The sequence below is a fragment of the Argopecten irradians genome, chromosome 7 (assembly GCF_041381155.1).
Source record: "Argopecten irradians isolate NY chromosome 7, Ai_NY, whole genome shotgun sequence".
Taxonomy (NCBI): domain Eukaryota; kingdom Metazoa; phylum Mollusca; class Bivalvia; order Pectinida; family Pectinidae; genus Argopecten; species Argopecten irradians.
This window is the reverse complement of record NC_091140.1, coordinates 34,864,188-34,886,949: the sequence shown is the minus strand read 5'-3', so window position 1 is coordinate 34,886,949 and position 22,762 is coordinate 34,864,188. Positions and strand designations below refer to the sequence as shown.

General features: G+C 34.1%; 1 protein-coding gene, 1 long non-coding RNA gene and 1 pseudogene across 2 annotated transcripts; 1 reads left to right on the top strand and 2 right to left on the bottom strand.

Annotated features, from left to right (window-relative positions):
- Nucleotides 1–5,893: 5,893 nt before the first annotated feature.
- LOC138327175 (uncharacterized) lies at nt 5,894–8,902 on the bottom strand (annotated as a pseudogene).
- A 2,508-nt stretch (nt 8,903–11,410) lies between these two features.
- On the bottom strand, nt 11,411–12,607 carry LOC138327174 (beta-1,3-galactosyltransferase 1-like). The gene has a single exon (XM_069273157.1). The coding sequence runs from the start codon at nt 12,605–12,607 to the stop codon at nt 11,411–11,413; it is 1,197 nt and encodes a 398-aa protein (XP_069129258.1).
- A 7,637-nt stretch (nt 12,608–20,244) lies between these two features.
- LOC138328256 (uncharacterized) lies at nt 20,245–21,296 on the top strand. Its single transcript, XR_011209175.1, has 2 exons — nt 20,245–20,714; nt 21,198–21,296. It is a non-coding gene; the product is annotated as an uncharacterized lncRNA (long non-coding RNA).
- The last annotated feature ends 1,466 nt before the right edge of the window (nt 21,297–22,762 follow it).

The window sequence follows — 22,762 nt, the reverse complement described above, 5'->3', positions numbered from 1 at the left end:
ATAAAAATTTAAAAAAAAATCATAGCAATCAACGAAAGAAATTAAGAATGACCAGACGAATGGAATTATATATATCCAGCTGAACATTGGTATCATCTGTCTGTGCACACGTTACAGACATGATATTTACACTGCATATGAAACGGACTGACTTTCAGATATGATTTCATTAGGTCAGACAAATACACGAATAAATGAATAAATGGACAGAGAGACGGACAGATGAATAAATGGTAACTCAGTCACGCACATGCACGGACACACGTCACTGAAAAAGTTGAAAGTTAGAACGAATAGCGATGACATTAACACATATTAATTACACTTTAATAAAATGGCACACATGATTAGACAGAAGTCCAGTCTTTGATAGAATTTCTTTTATGGATTTTTTTTTAGAACTTTCATCGTCATGTCGGCGACTTTATTTGTTCTTTTGTAGTCTTGTAAAATAATGCATATATTTGGCATGTAGCCGCCGCGTGTAAAATTACTCGATTGTAAGTGAATTAAATCGTGATTAAAGGGACGCAACTCGAGATGATCTCGGTGACCGGTTGCGATCGTTTGTGCAACTGGGATGACCATTAATATTATTTCTGCAAATTTGTATGATATGACATTGAAAAACAAAACTGTAATAGAAACTGTTCCATAGTACATACAGTATATACATGTATATACAGCACATACATGTATGTACGAAAAATGACCATCCAACACAAAATTGAAAAGGTGCTGAGATCCCACAAAATTACGGTAAAATTTCGCCATATTCACAGGGGTATATTTCCGCCATTTTGCTATATATGACCTTGAAAACTCCTAACAGTTATAGACATCAGTTCAAAAATGTATATGCGAAAAATCAACACTAGGGTTGGATAGTTATAAAGGGTTGAAAAATTCTGCTACAAGGACAAAACATTTTTGATGTTTTGATCTCCGCCATTTTGAATGATATGACCTTGAAATTTTTCACTACATGTACCCGAGAATATGAACCCGAAAACAGTTCTATCATGAATCGCTATATTTGCAGGGCTTTATTTCCGTTATTTTGAAAGTTATGACTTTAAAATCCTTACACTCTGTAGACAATATTCCAAATTCTCTATGTACAAAAATCAACACCCAGCATTAAATAATAAAGGCGCTACGAGCTCACAAATGACGGAAAAAATACGAAAAACGAAAGACTCGCCATAATTGCAGGGCTATATTACCTTAATGTAGACGTATATCACCTCAAAAACCCAAAATATTTGTGGACGAAAATTCAAACAATACATGTGTGAAAAAATCAACACTGTACATACAGGTTTAAAGGCGCTGAAAGAATCGCCATAAGGACAAATAAAAATAAAAAATTTAAATATTTTATGTCAAATATCTCCGCTATTTTGACCTAGCAAATTGGTCCTTATATGTGCCTGAGAGCAAGCTCTTTCATATGCGCCCTTCAAATTATTTATATGGTAAATTTCACTTTTGACCTTTTTTGACCTCATTTGACCCCTAGCGAACTTTTGACCTAGGAAATCATCTTTGATAATATATATTATATAGTGTGAGAAAAATGTTCAATAACCCGATCTACCTAAACGTACACATTATACAGCGTACTTTATGCAGTTATGAGCGTTTAAATTTCGTTCGAGAAAAAGTAGGTTTTAATATCTGTGAACGTTATCGTACACTTTCGAACGTACATTTGTACGCCTCAAGAACTCGTGTACATAACGTGTTCAAAGTTAAGCGTCGTACCTTGTTCCGTTCATGAAAAAAGTGTTGAGGTTTTATGGAAATAATAATGAAAATTTCATAATATATGCTATATATATATGGGTCAAAGAAGTAATATCAACAGGATTTTTCAGATGGCACGGGATCCAATCAAACGTAAGTCTAGCTGTTGGATACGAATTACTTCAAATGGTAAATATGGGACAAGGAAGTAATTCCAACCGTGTGGACAAAACAAAATTGTCAAATTTTCGAGGCGATCTACCCCTTTAACAAGACATACAGAACGAAAACGATTAATATTCGTATCCTATTATGTAATCGTGTTCGTTTTTATGTCTCGGTAAAGTGGTAAATCGCCTCGAAAATTTGACAATATTGTTTTGTCCACACGGTTGGAACTACTTCCTTGTTCGATACTACGTATATAATCAATTTTCTCTTTGTTTCTGGCTTTCTGATTGGCTTATTCATTTTTTTCATTCCACGATGAAAAAAAAAATCCGAGAATGGCGCGGAAACCCGACGTTATCGTGACGTCACAATAGAAACATTGACGTTGCGTATTGATTTGGAAAAAATAATCCCTTGGAAAAAATCAATGGAATCGTAAGTGTAAACGTATTTCATTTCATAACGTAGCCTGGAATTTCATCGGGGTATGAAATAAATTTTGTTTTCAAACTTTTGTGAGAATCCGCTACGCGGATTCACACAGTTTGCAAACAAAATTTCTTTCATACCCCGATGAAATTAAAAAATAGTGACTTCAATGCTTAAATAATATTCAAAATCCTAAAAAATGTATTTTTGGTCGATGGAAAGTTATTTTCCAGCATCTGTTCTAACGACAGGCGATTTACGTCGGTACCTCCCTTGCTGTGGTAGCATGTTTACATCTAGTTAGTGTTTTGTGACACTTCTCGAAACTATTTATATATCATTGTGTGGCTAATATATTCGGAAACACATGTACTAAACGTCAGTATCCAAAATCATCTCAAAATACAGATGACAGCGACAATGTTAGCCCTATTCAAATCCTGATTTTCTCACTGTTGCTTCAGGGGGTACCTAGTTCCGGTGCCATTATGTATGTACCATACCGTGACATAGTACAAGCGAATTGACTTATGAAGGATATATTGTTGTCGGTGTAAAGACAGTCCTATCCGGTTTATGTACACCATATACACTGTACCATCGACAAACAAGGACACTTGGTGCATTTCCATGTATGAATAAAATCAAGGATTTATAAGTCTCATATACGTCCTTGATAAAATTAAACGTGGTTCATTCTTCGTCATAGGACCATGAATTCTCGAGGTGTCCAACAAATATTTCGGTCCAGATTCTTTCTCCTTATAAAACTAGGTATCTAACCACTAATGAGCCGAAGTCTTATAAGTCGAATTTGTCTATGAGTCGAAGTAAATTGGACACTCAATTTATAGGCAATAGCAATTAAAAGGAAAATTACATTTTGCTATACACTTCTCCGGCGCGTTGAACCAATTCGAATTAAATATGTTTTCCCGTTTTAACAACATCAACATATGTATCACTCTGTGACTGCTTATTATGTACATAGTGCAGATTTAGGCGTGTAACCAAACAAAGACCAGTCATGCGTGTAATAAAACAATGACCAACCATGCATGTTAGATCTGGTCGCTGCTGAGACGTACGGTGATGCATTTATTCAGAACGCGTTTCTTCTTCAGTAAAGAAGTCTTTATCATCGTGTACAAAATTAATCGCCAATTTCCATCTTGTGTAGCGATCCGTTCAATACCCATGTAATGTATGGGCAGTGATATGTTCAGTTGATTTGATTTTGTCGGTTCAATTAACACGAAAAAACTCATAAACTTGAAAACTTTAAACGTGATAACATCTTACAAAACCTTAAGTACATGTATGTGACTCATCGAGATTTTACCGCACTGTACATCTTTCAGCGGGTTAGCTGTGTATCTGTTAATAACGTTGAATTTATATATTTAAAACGTGTTGTGGCAACTCAGACAATTCATAAACCCCAGATCTTTGCCGACCTTTTTCATGAACTTCAATCAAATCTTAGTTGAAATTATTTTTTTTTCTCTTTGCTTTTCATAGAGGATCGGATAGCCTTCCATATGGGATCACGCTCTGATGTCTTTTTAAATTGACTAATCAAATTACCAACTCAAATTTTCTTCACGACGACGAACAATTTGCAGGAGTGGTCATAATAATTTTCTTGTTTGTAGTCAGTTCTCCCAAAGGATACACAACATACTTACAGGAATGTGCATGGATTTTGTGTTTAACCTGTATATGTACATGTAATTTCTTTTATTAACATTGTATCATATATTGCATCTCCCTACTGCGGCCGCGGTGGCCGAGTGGTTAAGATGTCCCGACATATTACCACAAGCCCTCCACCTCTGGGATGCGGGTTCGAATCCCATGTGGGGCAGTTGCCAGGTACTGACCGCTGGCCGGTGGTTTTTCTCCGGGTACTCCGGCTTTCCTCCACCAACAAACCTGGCACGTCCTTACATGACCCTGGCTGTTAATAGGACGTAAAACTAAACCAAACCAAACCAAACCCTACTGCCAACGAACTAATTAAACATAATACATTGTACAATTGATGATTTGTCCAAAGGGACTGTATCGTTCACTTTGTTATGCTAAGTAATTTTGAGATAACCACGCTAAAGTTCAAATTGTCGATAGACATGTCTTTTAGGCAATTCCATCAGCTAAGCGGATGTGAAAGAGAGCTGTGTGTGCATGTGAACTCTGCGGGGGTCATCTCAAAATGAAATAGGGTTTTCACTGCATTTAAAATTACTGTTCATCATTAGTTGTGTTGTCTACCTTTAGCTTGCACTTCATCCATTAAAGATTAATCATTGCGTTCGATTAGGCATGTGTTCTACAAGTCACAAGTCACCTCGATCAACTTGTTGTTCAGAATGTTAACAGTAATACAAATGATTTACTTATGAATTCTAAATACATGTCTCCTTGTCATACCTTCGCTACGATTGTCATTCACCACTGCTCCAGTATCAGGACTTATCCCCCACTCACTGCTTTGATATTTGATAATGGTTAAAATCCTTGGTATGGGAGCGGTGGTGGATGACAATTCTCAAAACATTGGTATCTCTGACACCTCCCTGAACACATCTTTCGCGTATATAAAGTGTTTTCTTTTAAGATTTTGCATCCTTCTATTATGTGGGATATCCATCCAAATCCAGGCCCGAACCAAAACATTCAGCTAGAAAATATATTTTTATGTCACATAGATATATGTTCATTGCGTAACAAGCTCCACATCCATGAAGCCGAATATTCTGATTTTGACATATTATGCATATCCGAGACACACCTCGGTACTACCATATCCGTTATTGATATTGCATTAGAGCACTATGGTCATGTATTAAGGAGGGATAGAGATAACAACGATGGTGGTGTACTTATAAACGCTAAAACTAACATTAACAGTAGACGTAGGTTAGATCTTGAATGGGGGTGTTCTGAACGCCAACATATTTATCAACAATAGGTAGGTGTTGTTTTAGGAAACAATAGGAAGGCAAATATACACTGTTTCATATAAGCTGTCTTTATATTTTCACCTGTTTAGTCACCTGAGATTTACCTGTATTTCAATCAGTACCATAGGTAATGTTGGTGTTTTTTTAATACACATTATAGATTTTAATGTTATGTTGCAATACTGGCAAAATTATTTCAAGTCCATATGTTGTAGGTTTTGTAGTTCTCAAAATGTTGCAAACTTTTAGTGCTCAGAATACCAAATTAACAGTTTTCGTCTTTTTTTTCTGTTTAAAGATTATAGTACATATACCGATTTGTATCTAATAACAATGTTTGACCGAAAATCAACCTTAGGAGAGAAATTTATATGTTATTTCTAACATGCACAAAAATATATCATTTTACTGCGCTGTTAACGGACAACAGTTTAACTATTGGGTACTCCTTTACTATAAAATTCGAAATTCTTTATTTCCGTAAGTATACAACTTATTGGAATATTAACATAAAATATACATATATACAATCAACAAGGGTAAACATTAAATTATCATAGACCAATTGAAATGCACATATGTGATTAAGTGATTCTGCTGTTGTTTGCCTCAATTATGTACTTGCCTAATAAATTAAGATCTTTTATGTTATGTGTATTTAGCAATTCAATAACTTTGTAAACAGATGGCTTTACCCAAAAATAGTTTTTAATGTATTTTCTCCGAATATCTGAAAATTTTGGACAAATAAATAAAAAATGATATTCATCTTCTATTTCGAAGAGTTCACAGTTTATACATAATCTTTCAACATTTCTATATCTACCTGTCTCGATTGCAAGATTATGAGCTGAAAGACGGAGTTTGGATACAGAAATTCTACGTTGTTTTGAAAGAGACTTCGTTAAATAAAATTGTAATGTTACGTCATCTACTAGATATCTAAAGATATCACATTTACTGGAAGTACTTCTTGTTGCCAACAACAGTTGTTTTGTCTGATCATCAATTCGTTGTTTAATTAACGGAAGTAAAATGATATCAGAAGGAGACCTGCCTTAACCATATATAACCTAACCCAAGTTCAGATAGTTTCTGTTTAATAAACAGTAAAAAATTATGTTTTGGATGTACTTTTTCAGTTTCCTTAAAAAAGAACTGATATATTTCCTTCAAAATACAGTTATTACAATTCAATAGTTTATACCAATACTTGAAGGCTTTGAAGATTTGTTGATTTACCAAGGGAAAACGACCAAGTTCATAATAAACCATTGCATTACAAGTTGATTTTTTTACACATAAAATATTTTTACAAAATTCTATATGAACCTTTTCAACTTCATCAGCTTTAAATCCCGCCCATGTTTCACAAGCATAATGAAGGATGCTAACAATATATGTATCAAATAAATGTAATAAAGTTTTAATATTGAAATTTACCTGATTGCACTTTGCCCGCAAGCTTGACTAGCTACGTGTTTAATAGTGGTTTTGAACTTGTTATTAAATCGTAGTAAAACGCCTAAATAACAAAATTCATCAACAACTGAAATACCTTTTCCTTTATATGTCCATGATTCCGATTCCTTAATATTCCCACCATTTCGAAAAACTACAATTTTGGTCTTTTCAGTGTTAACAGTCAGTTTCCATTTTTTTAGTGTAATCACATAAACAATTAAGCAAACTTTGTAAACCTTCGACAGATTCAGAGAAAAGAACCATAATGACAGACATTTACATTATAATGTAATATCACGCTGATCTAGAAATACCATCTTAGGATAAGAAAGCAGGAAAATTACATAATTGTGATAAACGATGCATCCTAATGCAGCTTTCAAAATATAGTATATGTTCTGTTAACTTAAAAAGGTCAGTCAAGTGCAAGTAATACGTTTGAAAGTTTGGAAATCATATTTGACATAAATTCACTTACTCTTTAGGTAATTAATGCAGATGTTACATGTACTATATATGTATATAAGGTCATTTAACAGACATGTATGGAAGACCTTGTTGAAAGATATCACGTTTCAACAGGCAAAAGGCTTATATTATTTCAAACTTTTAATCGAATTGGTGTTACACTAAGTTGAAATAAGATAATTTCTTATTTGGGTTTTTTTCGTTGATATTACTGAATGGGAAAGTTTACTTCCACGTGAAACAGGTTTCAAAGAATTGTGCTTGATTTTAGTATCAATCTATTGAAAATCTAATGAAATTTATACCAGAGATTTTAGATATATATCAAGGAAATCTTTAAAATTCTTGAAATAAAATCACTGTGAATTTAATATAATATAATTCATGGATTCTATTGTTATATTTTCATAGGTATTAACAGATACATATATTATGTATATATGTATCTGATATTAAATCTGAACACTTATTGAAATAAAAATTAATCAATATACATTTGGATAAGTATCAACACAGGTAACTTTTACAGGTAAATTTACCTGTTGGCATTGGGACTCCTTTTAGGAAAAAGACTATAACCACTGTCACAACAAACTACCCTACAGGTAAATCCAAACTGTTGGCGTTCAGAGATACACCCCTTGAATGTAATAATGTTGAACTGATATGGTCTGAAATCACAACACATAATAAAACTATTTTAATTAGCTGTTTATATCGACCCCCTAATTCCTTAGTTAATTACTGGGACCTACTTGATAAAAATATTGATAAAGTTATAGACACACAAAAAGACGTTATTCTTGCACGTGATATAAATCAGGATATGTTAAATCTTACTCCTAATTCACATCTTCACAGACTTTTACTAAAATACGGATTAGAAAATACTGTTTCTGAACCTACTAGGATTACTTCGTCTTTTTTAAAATCATTAGATGTAATTATCACTAATAATACTAATTTAACGACTAATACCACTGTACATACTCCATCCTGCAGCGATCACTCTCCTATAAGTTCCGATATAAATTTTAAATCATTTAAAAAAAACATGCATACAAAAAGACTGTCTTATACTTTAATAATGCAGACTATGATGGGGCAAATTAATATCTTCGTTCTATTGATTGGGCTGTCGAACTACAAGGAAGTATTGATAATATGAATTCTATTTTAAATGATAAAATCCTAGCAGCTACTGTATTGACCTATTTGTACCTCATAAAACAGTAACTATCAGACCCAATGATAAAATTTGGATGACAAATGATATACGAGTAATGATAGTAGAAGAAATCGTCAACATTCTAAAGCCAAATTATATAACACTCCTGCCTCATGGAACAAATTCAGAACCATTCGGAATCATGTTATTTCTTCAATCCGTGATGCAAAAGAAAAATATCTATCTAAACTTCAGTCCTCTTTAATTGATAAATCCATACCGCCTGGTAAATGGTGGCGAATAGCGAAGTCAGTTATGAATCTTAATAACAAAAATGAAATCGACGCTCCTCTGATTATTAATGGTGATCTAAAACTACATCCTATCGACAAAGCTGAATCATTCAATGGACATTTTACATCTACATCTGTTTCTAATAAGAATGTTAACGATTTACCTCCTGACAGTCCTCAGCCACAGCATACATTTTCCACTTTCGACATTACAGAACAAGACATAATTGATCAACTTCATCTTCTCAACACTAATAAACCTTCAGGCCCTGATACTATTCCTCCTCAATTCATAAAGGGTGTCTCTCAGTCAATTATAAAACCTCTTCATGTAATATTTAATAATTCTTTATCAGCTGGTATGCTTCCTGATGTGTGGAAAAATGCCAATGTTACACCCATATATAAAGGTAAAGGTTTACGAAGTGATCCTTCTAATTATAGACCTATTTCTGTGACTCCTATTTTTAACAAAATTTTGGAAAAAATTGTGTTTAAAAATCTTTTTAACTATCTTTCCAGACATAACATAATCTCCTTTTTACCTAAAGATACAACAACCTATCAACTAATAGCTATATATGACACTATTGTAAAACATTTGGATAATGGCAAAGAAGCGAGAATGATATTTTGTGATATAAACAAAGCTTTTGATCGTGTCTGGCATGATGGTTTAATATATAAGCTTAAAAATTATTGAATCGAAGGTAATATGTTGAAATGGTTTTCATCTTATTTGAAGAATAGGAGACAGAGAGTGGTCTTTGATGAATTCAAATCTACTTTTATCTCTTTCTTTGTAACTCTATCTTGGAACTTGACAATGATATACCACTGATAACACAAACATTTTTGCAAGGCTCTGAAAGACACGATATTAACATTAATAAAGCTATATTGAATAAAGTTCAGTGCTTTGTCAGAGATACCAATAGATTTCGCTGATTTTGTTGAATAGATTTCGTTGAATTCGTTGAATATCTTGTAAAATCATTTTTTCTATTTGTAATGATATGAACTAGGAGACATTTTGTATATGATGTTTATCAATATCTAGCTTGATGTTTTAAGATATCATCATCACTAAATAAAAATAGCAATTTAGATTATTTATGTATATATATTAATATTGATTTGTATTCACTATTAATATGTAAGGAGAGGGCGTGTATAGGCATGTTGCCTGTTGCCCAATTCCGATTTTCTGTATCATCTGACAGTAAAATATTCTGAAATGAAAATGTGTTCCGCAATTATAAGGTCTTTGATTGGATTTGATGATTTAAATATATGTACAGTATATATGCTAATTAAAACATGTTTTAATGTTATTCATACAGGCATACATGTACTATGTTTTCATTTTTCATATCGTTTAAATTGAGATCTACAGAGATTTATCGCACCTCGAAGAGAAACGTTCCAAAATGAGTGGCTGAGAGCCGTCACATGGTGATCCCCTTACACATTATAGGGGACACTGAATTTTGTTATGGTGCAATATGGCGGCTATCGCCCTCGCTTCAAAATTTAAACACATTCTCTTCAATTCAATATACGTTTTTATTACCGTAAAAATATATATCACTGATTATTTTTTTATAAAATGAACTTAAATTTATACTAGGAATGTCGAAATTATTGTTGATTTATGAATTATTCAGTACTTATTCTGCAGGTTCCTTATACAGAATATTTGCACATGCTGTAAAGATATGTGTAAATAAATATGTTGGTCTTCACCACTTCTGAATTGTTTTAAAAGCGGCGATTGTTTATATCCTTCGCAAGCATGATTCAACTTTGATTTCAGATCTTGACAAAACAGATAGGAAAAAAAGGCCTAATGAAACAAATCAATGGTCCTCGATGCGATAAATTCGTTACGTAGTCAGTTACTGACCCCATATAAAGGCCTTAAAAGGGATCAGTCACTGATTATAAAACTAATAATGTATTATACATATTTGCTAAATGAGGGATATAAGGGATAAATTAGGCGGTCAGTGTAATCTCGTTGTGTATTGATTATTTAATGTTCGCTAATTTAAACCACTATAAATACCAATGAAGCAGTGCAATTAAAGTAGAAGCTAAAGAAAACACATATGGATGAACAAGGTCAAGTTCAATTGTTTAAATTGTGCTTTTACATAGATTGCTGTAAATTAAATTTAAAGTTTGAAGCATTACCCATAACCTTTTCCTTTATAGTCCCCTTCTTCTTTGTACAGTACATTTCATTTGATGTTATATGCAATGCATACCTTGTGTAGTGGGTTTGGTAAAGAAAAATTCAAGTATTATTTTTGGCTATAACGTCATTTGATACAATAAACGCCCATTTTCAACTGAACTCGAAATCGTTGTTATGACTAAAGTTGAATTAAGTCTTACAAGCTTGACATGATTTTTGCCCTGTATAAATTTCTCTCTCTTGATATTTCTTTACCAAAAAGTCTTAGATGGGTGTCAAATAGAGCGGACGATTCCGAATAACATGGTATTAAATCACAATATAACTGGAGGTAAGATGACTTCTAGCTTGTTTTACTCTAAGTAATCAAAACGAACTATATTTTGCGTTTTGTTGGTAGTTGAAACCATGAACGTAGCATGCTACAATAACAGGACTTATCTGAAAACATGATAATAACGCTTATTATTACAAATGTCAGCAACATAGCCGAAGAATTTAGTCATTTGTTTTCTTTTCCTTTCAAGAGAGTATAATATAATGCTTTGTTTGTAAACTTTTGAAGAGCTATCCATGTCTGTTTCAGAAGAGAAGGGGAATATGAATGTGCCGCTATCATTGATGTTTTGAATATATTGCTGTTCACATTCACTTGTCCAACATAAATTCCGCGGATAAAAACGGGAGTGACATGAAGTTTATAGGCCATAATTCCCAGGAAACAATCTTCTAATTTAATCATCTTTGTGTATGGAGCTGCGAAGTGTAAATCGACCACATAATCCATAGACATTACTATAAATCCCCCGGATGGCATAGGAGGATACACATCGTGTGGATAATCTTGGTTTGATACGTACCATTTTGATCTGGGGTCTCTTAATGGTTTATGGCCTGTAACAAACCCTCCAAAGAACTTTGATGGTGTTGCCTTTGTTTCTAAAAAATGCACCAGTCGTTCGGTGGATACCAGCATGTCATCGTCCACAGAAACTACAAATTTAGAACGGTTACAGTGTTGGGCGGTCCAATGTATCCCCCCAGTCGTCTTCAACGTCAGGTTGTGATAATCGTCGTGGAACGACATTAGGAGCATATCCTTATGCAAATCATATTCACTTTTCACGGCTGACAGGTAAATTTCATTTTTGTCGGTACCGAGAAGAAACATCCTGATAAAATTATACTTCCTCATGAGGTCTGTATTTGCCCAAGTCTCTCTGACTGCCATCCGACTTTGATAATTCTTTATGGCAGATTTGATCAGAAATATAAACAACGAAGAACCTTGCGTACAAGCGTACGGATGGTGATAATTAAACTGATATGGATATGGAAATATTGGTCTGTGTACCACAGGTAAACCTGATCTTAGTGTTCTCACAAGCTCAACCGTGTCTATGTCCAGAGGGTATGGGAATTCCTTCCAGGTATTTTTCTCTGTATTTGAATTCTTAACACCAGATCCGTTTGATGACTTATTATTTTTATGTAACGATTCAATAGAAGCAGTGTTATTTGATGCTCTTTTAGGGTGCGAGACATTTGTAGCGGACCTAATGGCATCTTGTGCATTTGGGAGGTACGGCTGGATAATTAGTCTTGAATGAAGAAATCCTATTGTCCAGAAAAATATCCAGGAAGTTACTAATAACATCAGAATAACACATGATTTCATCCATTTGACTACATAAGTCATCGCACTTGTGTGTTGATCAGTTACACAGACCACGCTGCTAACACATCAGGAAATCTTATACTAGAAAGAAAAAAAGAAACAAATATTTGATCAAGACACCGCACAAACAGATACCGATATCACACGCAGCACTAGCTGCAATATTGTAGATCAAATGACTTTTAGACGGAAAATGTTGTCGTCTTTAGAGCTACAATTGGTGCCTATTACTGCTAATGGAGCAAAGTAATGATTATGCAAACCATTATAAAACGTTTGTTTGCATTTAATCGTACTTGTTTGGTATCGCTTACCTTACTAGGCCATAAAAATGAACCATATAAAATATCAAATTCTCAGCGATACATTTTTTTACACAAATACACATATGAAGGCGTTTCTGAAGAGAATTTATACAGCAGGTCTACAATTTACGAATTTGACGTTTTGTGAGCGGTATGGTAGATATTAAGAATGGTACTTATGTTTGTTTTCGACAAAAATAATATATAAATGCTTGTATACGCACAAAACAATTGGAAACCCACAAAAAGTATAGAAAATTGTGCCAGAGTGATTATCGGAGGCACTGCTCCAATAGGACACATAGGGACCAATTCGTACCCGGCCGAAAGGTACATGTATAGTAGGCCGGGTACGTATATTCGTTCTAATGCAGCACATACACAGTACCAATAACTTTTTTAAATTTCCTATCGGTTTGTCAACTTGGAGATTTTTGGACAATATTCAAATAGGGAGATTGTTTTACCGTTTCACTAGTCTTGTGTTTCAAAAGGGTTTTGTTATTCAGTAGTCGGATGCTCATTACAGGAGCTGGATGATCAATATGATTTTGCACTTAGGGCCTCTAAAAATGATGTGTCTGCAATGCAAGCACGGACGTTGTTGTGACGTCATGCTAACTTTAGCGCAACGTCATATAACTGTTGAGAACGTTCATTGATCTCGTATAGTTTGACTTTACCATTGGGTGAGTTAGAAAAGTCCCACACCATGACCCAGTTTCATGAACATTCCTTTACTTTAAGGAATTCATTAATATGTAATCTCCATAGCAAAACACTACAGTGTATAAGGATGGCTCCTTAACTAAACATTTCCTTTAACTCCTTTAGTGCTTTCGTATGGGGAACATTAAGTTAAGGGATTCCTTAAAGTTAAGGAATGTTCACGAACCTGGGCCTAGTTCGAGGAGGTCAATTTGCTACGAAGGACCATTTCAACATTGTACCGGCATATTTTCAAGATACATTTGAGTTAAAAAAAAATCGAAGGCTTACTTTCAGGGCCGGTCTATTTTCTATTCAGGTTTGTCATAGAAATGTGAGGGTATGTATAACAATCAAAGAAGACGTTCATCGAAAGGTGATATTTGCACAGCTAACGCTTTCTACGTATACTCTTTCTACGTATAAATCAATCAACCTCAAAGCTAAAACAATATCAAAGAATTAAAGATACTCTACCGACTACAGAGCATAAATGATACTCATCAGTTAAACAATAATTGGTGTTTGATCGTTTACATATATGTTTAATTAATACAAAAAATAATGTAAAATAATGTATTTTGCTTTCGGTGCATGTGTAATGGGTGCTTCATTCCATATAGGACATAGTGCCACTGATTTTTTTCGGGGTATTTTTAATATTTCTAAACTAAAATTAGAAGCTCAAATTTTTCAATGGCGGTAATGGTGAAAAGTTAGTAACTTTTGTAACTGAGGAAAAATACTTAATCGTCTTCTCCTGTTTTTGATAGTGAAAAAATATCATTTGTCAGTGATGGATAATCTTTAAGAAATCTAGGTAAATTTAGTTTTGAAATCAAAGTGATTACTCTGCACCTATTTAAATTGTACTCCATTCTCCATGTAAACTGTCATACATTAAAACTATATGGTGTTGTTTGTGGTGTGCACATATGAGCCTCAGGATCTGCTCTAGTCCGCTAAACCTGCCTATATTATTAGGCTTTTTTTTTTTATTTTTTTTTTTTTGCCTAATATATAGCCAGTTACAGTTTTTAAAGTAAAATCATGGTCGACATACACGACATGTTATCAAATATTCAAATTGAACACGACTATTGCTGGTACCGCATAACTTTCGCGATATTCACGTTGCATATACATGTAGCATATATACACGGTAGAATTTTGTTTATCTTTCAACTACACGTGGATATTTAAAAATAAAACCGGAAGCGAAGTTGATTGGCTGCCGTTTGCTCTACTAAATGTGTATACGGCGGCCATTACAAATGTGTGAAATAGAAGGGTCTCGGAAGTATTTCATTGTACACAGTTGTTTAATTTCATAAATGGGATGTAACATGGGGGCAAAGGAGTACATAAGATCCCAATATAAAGGTATGTGTACGTTTTCCCGGCATTGCATGGACGATATATTAGAAATATGCCGCTGACGTAGCGTAGGCCAAATCTGGCCTACGATTTCACATTTTTAAGAGGTACCGCGAGCTGACTATATATTAGGCAAAAAAAAAATAATTAAAAAAAGCCTAATAATATAGGCAGGTTTAGCGGACTAGATCTGCTCGAGTGACTTGTCATTTTCGTTGAAGTCTACTTATAGATGCTTCAAAGCTGACAGAGCATAAATGATATCAATTATTTTAAGAAAAAACCTAATTCGCCTGCTGCTGTTTTTGATAGAGACAAATACCATTCCTCAGCGGTGGGGCATCTTTAACATTTAGTCGAAGAGTTTTTGTGATTTTCAAAAATAATTGCTTCATTTTAGCAACTGGCCATTTGGAAAATATGTCAAATCATTAGACTTCTATTGTTTGTAGAATTTTTAGAAATGACGATCATTTTGAAAAAGTGGGCTTCTTACTACTCCACCGATGAGGAATGATGTTTTTTCTCTATCAAAAACAGGAGCAGACGATTTAGTATTTGTCTTCAGTTACAAAAGTTACTTACTTTACATTATTACCATCATTGAAAAGTTTGAGCTTCTTATTGTAATTCAAGATAAAAATATCAAAAATAACTAGATTTGATCGCGATCAAAACACGGGATTTCCACCTATGTAATGATATAAGTAATGCTAGTGAACAGACGATCTTTAAGTCGAATTAATTAAATCTGTTTTTCAGTTGGACCAGACTACTTTCGTAAGAAACGCTTTCTGATTATTGTTGAGTGAGATCGTCCGTTCGTTCAAGTAATCTGTTAGTCTGTTCGCTAACATTACTTATATCATTACATAGGTGGAAATCCCGTATTTTGATCGCGATCAAATCTAGTTATTCTTTTTTTTTCTAATTCCACAAATCTTGTTAGCAGGATATCTCACGAACGGAATAAGGTACGACGCTAAACTTCGGACACGTTATGAATCTTGAGATGTACGTTCGATTTTTTACAAAAATGTTCAAGGTCAAGGTCACAGACGTAAAAAACTACTTTTTTCGAACAAACTTTAAACGTTCATAACTTCATAACTGCACGCTGTTCAGGTTGTGCGTTTCATTATTTAGGTTGATTGCGATGTTGAACGTTTTTTTCTTACTACATGTTATCAGAGAATATGGCTAGGTCAAGAGTTCGCTAGAGGGTCAAATGAGGTCAAACAAAGGTCAAAAATGAACTTTACCATAGAAATGTTTTGAAGAACGCACATGAAAGAACATGCTCTTAAGCACATAAAATGACCAATTTAAAGGCCATATTATTCAAAATGGCGGAGATATTGGACATCAAAAATCGAAATTTATATTTTTTTTATTTTTGACTTCTTGTAAAAGAAGACCTTCGCATATATTCTGTAAAGGGTTTCAATTTCAAAGACAAAGCTTTAAAAATGACGGAAATGTAGCCTTGCAAATATGGCGTTTCGTTCATTTTTTAACCTAAATTTTACCGTAATTTATGAAATTTCCAAGAGAAATGTTTTGAATTGGATGTGAGAGAGCATGCTCTAAGACACATAAAATGACCAATTTCAAGGTCATATCATTCAAAATGGCGGAGATAAAGGACATCAAAAATCGGAATTTAGTTTATATTGGTCTTTGCGGCAGGCGTTTCAGCGCCTTTAAACCTGAATGTACAGTGTTGATTTTTCATACCTATGTTGTATGAACTTTTGTCTTCAAAATATATGGATTTTAAAGGGGCTATATAGCAAAATGGCGGAAATATAGCTCTCCAAATATGGCAATTTGTCCCATTTCCTTACTTTTTTCCGTACTTAGTGAGCTCGTAGGGCTTTTATCATTTAGTGAAGGGTGTTGATTATTTGTAAATGTAGACATTGACATAGTGTCATGATTTTTATGTTCTAAAGCAATCGTCTGTTCGCTAACATTACTTATATCATTACATAGGTGGAAATCCAGTGTTTTGATCGAGATCAAATCGAGTTATTATTCCTTTTTTTGTCTTATTTCCACAAATCTTGTTAGCAGGATGTCTCACGAACGACACACAATACGACGCTCAACTTTTGACACATTATGTAGGTACATTAGATCTTGAAACGTACGTTCGATTTTTCACAAAAAAAATGTTCAAGGTCAAGGCAACAGACGTAAAAAACTACTTTTTTTCGACCAAATTTTAAACGTTCCTTTCTTCATAACCGTACGCTGTACGTTGTCCCCGTTTTGGCATTAAGGTAGATCGCGACAAAGCGCGATTTTTGTTCATCACATGTTATCAGAGATTATGTCAAGGTCAAGAGCTCGCTACGGGGTCAAACAAATGCCAAAAGCGAAAATTGCCACAGAAAAGTTTTGAAAGATAGATTTGAAAGGGCATGCTCTCAGAAATATATAATGAAAAGTTTCAAGTTCATCGGAACCAAAATGGCGGAGATATAGACCTTGGAAAACTGCGATTTTGCCATTTTCCCGCCAAAAATGCACAAGATTTCAGCGCCTTTAATACTTAACATACATGCTTGAATGCTTGAATTTTGCATAGACATAGCATGGACAGATATCTTCAACAGTTTTACGCCAAAACTTTGTGACTCTGTTACGTCATCAAACTCGATTATACAGATTTCATATTTCAAACACCTATGGCATACATCTGTGCCTGCATGAATTAAGATTAAAATTAAAATTATAGTCAAGGTCATACAAGTCACATATGCTACATCAGTACAATTGTTGTAGAACATCTTTACATCAAAGACCGATTGCCGCATGTCAAAATAAGTTTTTATTGTATGACGTAAATCACTCTTGAAGGTCACGGTAGTAAAATGTTGAATTATATGCTGAAATATCATTTTACATTAACACAATTCCTTTGAAACATCAGCTGAGCTCATGTATGGTATAAATGTATACGCTTACAATTGAATTACGTTGACATGATTTAAGGTCACAAGAGCACAACATAGTTCAAGTTATATGTGTCGTAAGTTTCATACTCATGAAACAAGAAGAGCTTTTAATATGTTATTCACCACCAATAGTTACCAACATTTTGAGAATTGCAATATTTACAATGCAAAGAGTTTAATTTTACAAAGTCAAATAAATGTTCAAAATTTATTTTTGCGGTATATTTACTGCCTACAAGTGATGATATTTTCCACTTCAGTGCAGAAGAATAAATACACACGGTCCGACCATGAAGCTAAGTTGTGGTCTGCTATTTTATTTTACATTTTTACAATGGTATCAGTAATTATAAAGTGACCTTTTCACGTATACTCTCATCTAAACATACATAAAGCATAAAGACAAGAACTAATGGTGCATAAATGCTGTGTTGTAACGAATGCCTATAAAGCTTCATGATTTTCACGGGATCTCAGCGCATTTACAATTTGGTGTATGATGGTCATTTTTTGCACATACATGTAGGTATATACTATGGAACGATGTTTAGAACATTTTTGTTTCGATGTCATATCATACAAAGTGGCAGAGATATTGGCTCATGAAATTGACAATTCAATTGCCAAGATCATCTCGAGTTGCGTCTTTTTGACCATCATTTAACTTACTTACTAGTTACTGAAACCAAAGGCATAGAATTGCATAAGGACAAAAATTTTCATGATATTAACATATACATGTACATCGTTGTTTGAATGCTGTTAGATCTAGCCGCTACTTAGACGCGCAGTGTTACGTGTTAATAACCACATATAAAATATATTCAGAACTTGTTTGTACAAAAGTGGCGGCTTCATTTCACATAAATCACACAAAATGTTTCATTTAAAGATATAGTATATCTTATTACCCCATCTTAGGCAGTGATCCGTTCAATGCACATGTATGATTCACAAAAAGTTATATACATGTACATTGTAATTTGTCCTCTATCTATGTTGCATTTGTTGAATGTTGTAAATATGTTTCTGTACACAGTTTTTTTTTTTTTTTTTTTGAAAATTGACTAATAATAAAGTTTGAAGTTTGAAAGTCCAGAGACACGACAGGTAGTGATCCATTCAGTTGATTTTATCCTTTAACATACAACATCAACTAAGCCACAATTATGGGCACTGTCTAGACCCAGTAGGTAGCTAAATCGACAAGTTTGTCGGTCATTTTACACATTTTTCACAAAAGCTTTCATCTTAACATACATAAAGCGTAAAGACAAGAACTAATATACTACATAAATATGTCTTGTTACGGCTGCATATAAAGCTTCATACATGTTTGTCCGTGCCTTTGAATGATTTTCACGGGATCTCAGCGAATTTACAATTTGGTGTTTGATGGCCAATTGTCGCACATTCATGTAGGTATATACTATGGAACGATGTCTATAACAGTTTTGAGTTTCAAGGTCATATCATACAAAATGGCAGAAATATTGCCATCAAAATACTGTCATCAAAGTAATCATGTAGGTATATACTATGGAACGTTGTCTAAAACAGTTTTGAGTTTCAAGATCACATCATGCAAAATGGCAGAAATATTGCCATCAAAATACTGTTATCAAAGTTAAATACACGATCGCGCCCGGTCACGAAGACAACTCGAATTGCGTCGTTTTGGCCATGAAACTAAAGGTATAGAATGCATTTACAAGACTGCATAAGGGAAAAAAATTTGAATAAAGATGTGTTTTCACGTTTTGAAAATATTGGTATATAATCGTTCTTTGGATACTGTTAGATTAGGCCGCACAGTGTTACGTGTTAATCACTAAATATACTGTAAAATATACAGAACTTGTTTATACAAAAGCGGTGACTCTATTTCACTTTACACACAATACAATGAGGCAAGATTATATTCAAATTGTTTTATTAGTGATACATCTATCTAATTCAAAAGAAATTAAATCCTACTATGAAATTTACAAATAAACCCCTACAATCTAAACTATGACTAAATAACCTAACATGAGGCTTCTTGGGAGTTACTCGTATGACTACAAATATACTTGTTATATAGGTAGACTTCTACCCTTAATTTTACCAGGAATGACCCATCTGGTATCAGGTTATGCTTTAGAAATATTGCAGGTAGACTTCTACCATGCATTTAGGGGTGACCTTATTTACCAGGGGCGGACCCATCTGGTTTGAAGTCAATTTTCCTACCGGGGACCTTATTTACCGGGGGCGTCCCCACCGGTATCAGGTTAAGAATTTTTTTCTACCACGGACAACTTTATGTAATGGATAATTTCCGAAAACCTGTCCATTATTAGAGAGAATGGATAGTACCGAGCCCGCAGGGCGAGGTACAATCCATTCTCTCTAATAATGGACAGTTTGAGGAATTTATCCTACTTAAAACCCATCATACCACTACTCACTACCTTGCGTACCCTGTTTGAGAAATGGGACATCCCATTTCAGGAATAGCACAGGTGTTCACTCACCTGTGACAAATAATGGAGTAACAGTGTTGAGATGCATGCACAATCATTTAGTTTTACACCTTTGGAGGTACAACAGTGTTTTTGAACATGTCGGATAGTGATATTACCTTGCCCGGCAATCATTTAGGGATGTACGAAGCTGTGATTCAGATGATATAACGTTCTAACTGGAGTAATGGTGTGCCTGTTTAAAGTGACCAATTTATTCGCACAAGGACAGGTGCATTGTCTAACTTTACATCAAATACATACAAGCAAGGTGAGTTTTCCCTACAATTTAAACAACTGTTTTTCCTAAAAAAAATCGACCATACGCATGTTATAGATATGATAAAACAAATCCATATCTGATTGCTATGATAGCATTGCACTGGTATACTGTGAAACCTGTCTAATCCGACACCATGTGGGAGCAACTTGTTTGGTCAGATTATTCAGGGTGTAGGAAAGTCAGATACTATTGTATACTATTGTTGCTATTGTTGAATACGGAACAGTTACAAATAGGATGTAGGGAAAGCAGGTGTCAGATTAGACAGGTTTCGCTCTTAAGTATATTATGTTTAACAATAATCATCAGATTATATGTTATAAGGATTGTGAGATATCTGAGCTAAAAGACTGCGTATTATCCCAACTCGGTCAAGAATCTAGAATTCTATTCCTCGTCAATTACAAGTTTTAAAAATATGTAACAAATAATAATGCAAGACTCTAATTATGTTTTTTTTTTAATTTTCAGAACAGTAACAGCTAGGAAGGGGAAGTAATGATTTCAATGGAGGAGTGAACATAAATGTAAAATTTTGGACAGTCAAATAAACATGTTTGGTTTTCCTTACAGCAGCGTTTTTTTTCCTTTGTTCAAAATAGACTGTCCATTATTTTGGGGAATAATGGACAGTGGCCCTATAATAATGGACAGTGAGTTACATAATGGACTCCGAGGTGTCCATTATGTAATATAATGGTCAAATACAACAAAGGAAGTTTTACTAGCTGGGTTTTAATTACCAGGGATAGCACCTCAGCCGGTATCAAGTTAACTCCTCTGGTTTAATTGATAGATCTTATATATAGGTATAACTTTTATTTCAGGGACAACCTTATTTACCAGGGGTACAACCTCAACCGGTATCAAGTTTAAATCCTCTGCGTACCTATTCATTTCAGAAAATTATTTTAATTGATCTATCAATTATCTGAATCGGGGGTAAAAATTGTTGTTTGCAACCAGTTGTTTGTAATTTGTTGAGTATTTTGTTTGTTTGTTTGATTAATTAACGTCCTATTAACAGCTATGGTCATGTAAGGACGGCCTCCCATGTATGCGGTGTGTTGCGCGTATGTTAACATATGTTGATAAATATCTTTAGAAAGCATATTACAATAAAATATAATTAAAGTTATGTAATTAACAAAACAACATAAACTTTAGGAGTATTTGGGACAATAACAAGCAAATGACTCTGTTCCAAGAATTATGAAATTGACCAGAGCCCAGCTATCTAGTACCTAATATTCCTGTCACATAAGATTTGCCCAATCATAATTGACTGTCTTAGTCATGTAGCCCAAGACTAACTAGGACGCTGTCGAAACAAGTGTCCTCTACTGATTGGTTAAAGGCTAGATCCCCTAAACTATAATACCCTAAATTATGTACACACACCCACACCACGCGTAAGACCCCACTCCCTTTCTGACATCACTGCCCTTCCTTATCCAGACCCTAAAGCAATTAATCACAGCCCATGGCTGAATAACATCCCTATGCATAAACACCCTCCCTTAGATATTCAGAACAAAATAATGACAATAGTCCTGACTGCTTGACCTCAATTGAAATGACCTGCCAAACTCCCATAAATAAACAAAGGCCTTGTCTGACTCCCTCATCCAACTCTATTCCCTGACACCCCCCCTCCTCTTCCCTATGTGTCTGTAATTGATGCCCTGATTACAACATAAGGTAAATTCAGTATAAAATATAAATCACAAGAGCAGAAAGCTTGTTACAGATATATGAATATAGGTAAATGTATTGTGTATAAACAAAAATTAAACAAATTTACAATACAAATCGCACAAAATAATGAGATTTCATTTATAGATAAAATATATCTTAATATCCCATCTTTGGCAGTGATCCGTTCAATGCACATGTATATTTCACAAAAAGATATATAATTTGCTTCCATCTATGTTGCATTAATTTTGTTGAATGTTGTTAATTAATATGTTTCTCTACACGGTGTATTTTGTAAAGAGACTAGTAATACAGTTTGAAGTTTGAAAGTCCAGAGA

Excerpts from the sequence above, each read along its gene's own strand:
- LOC138327174 (XM_069273157.1), bottom strand. The coding sequence starts at position 12,607 with ATGACTTATGTAGTCAAATGGATGAAATCATGTGTTATTCTGATGTTA.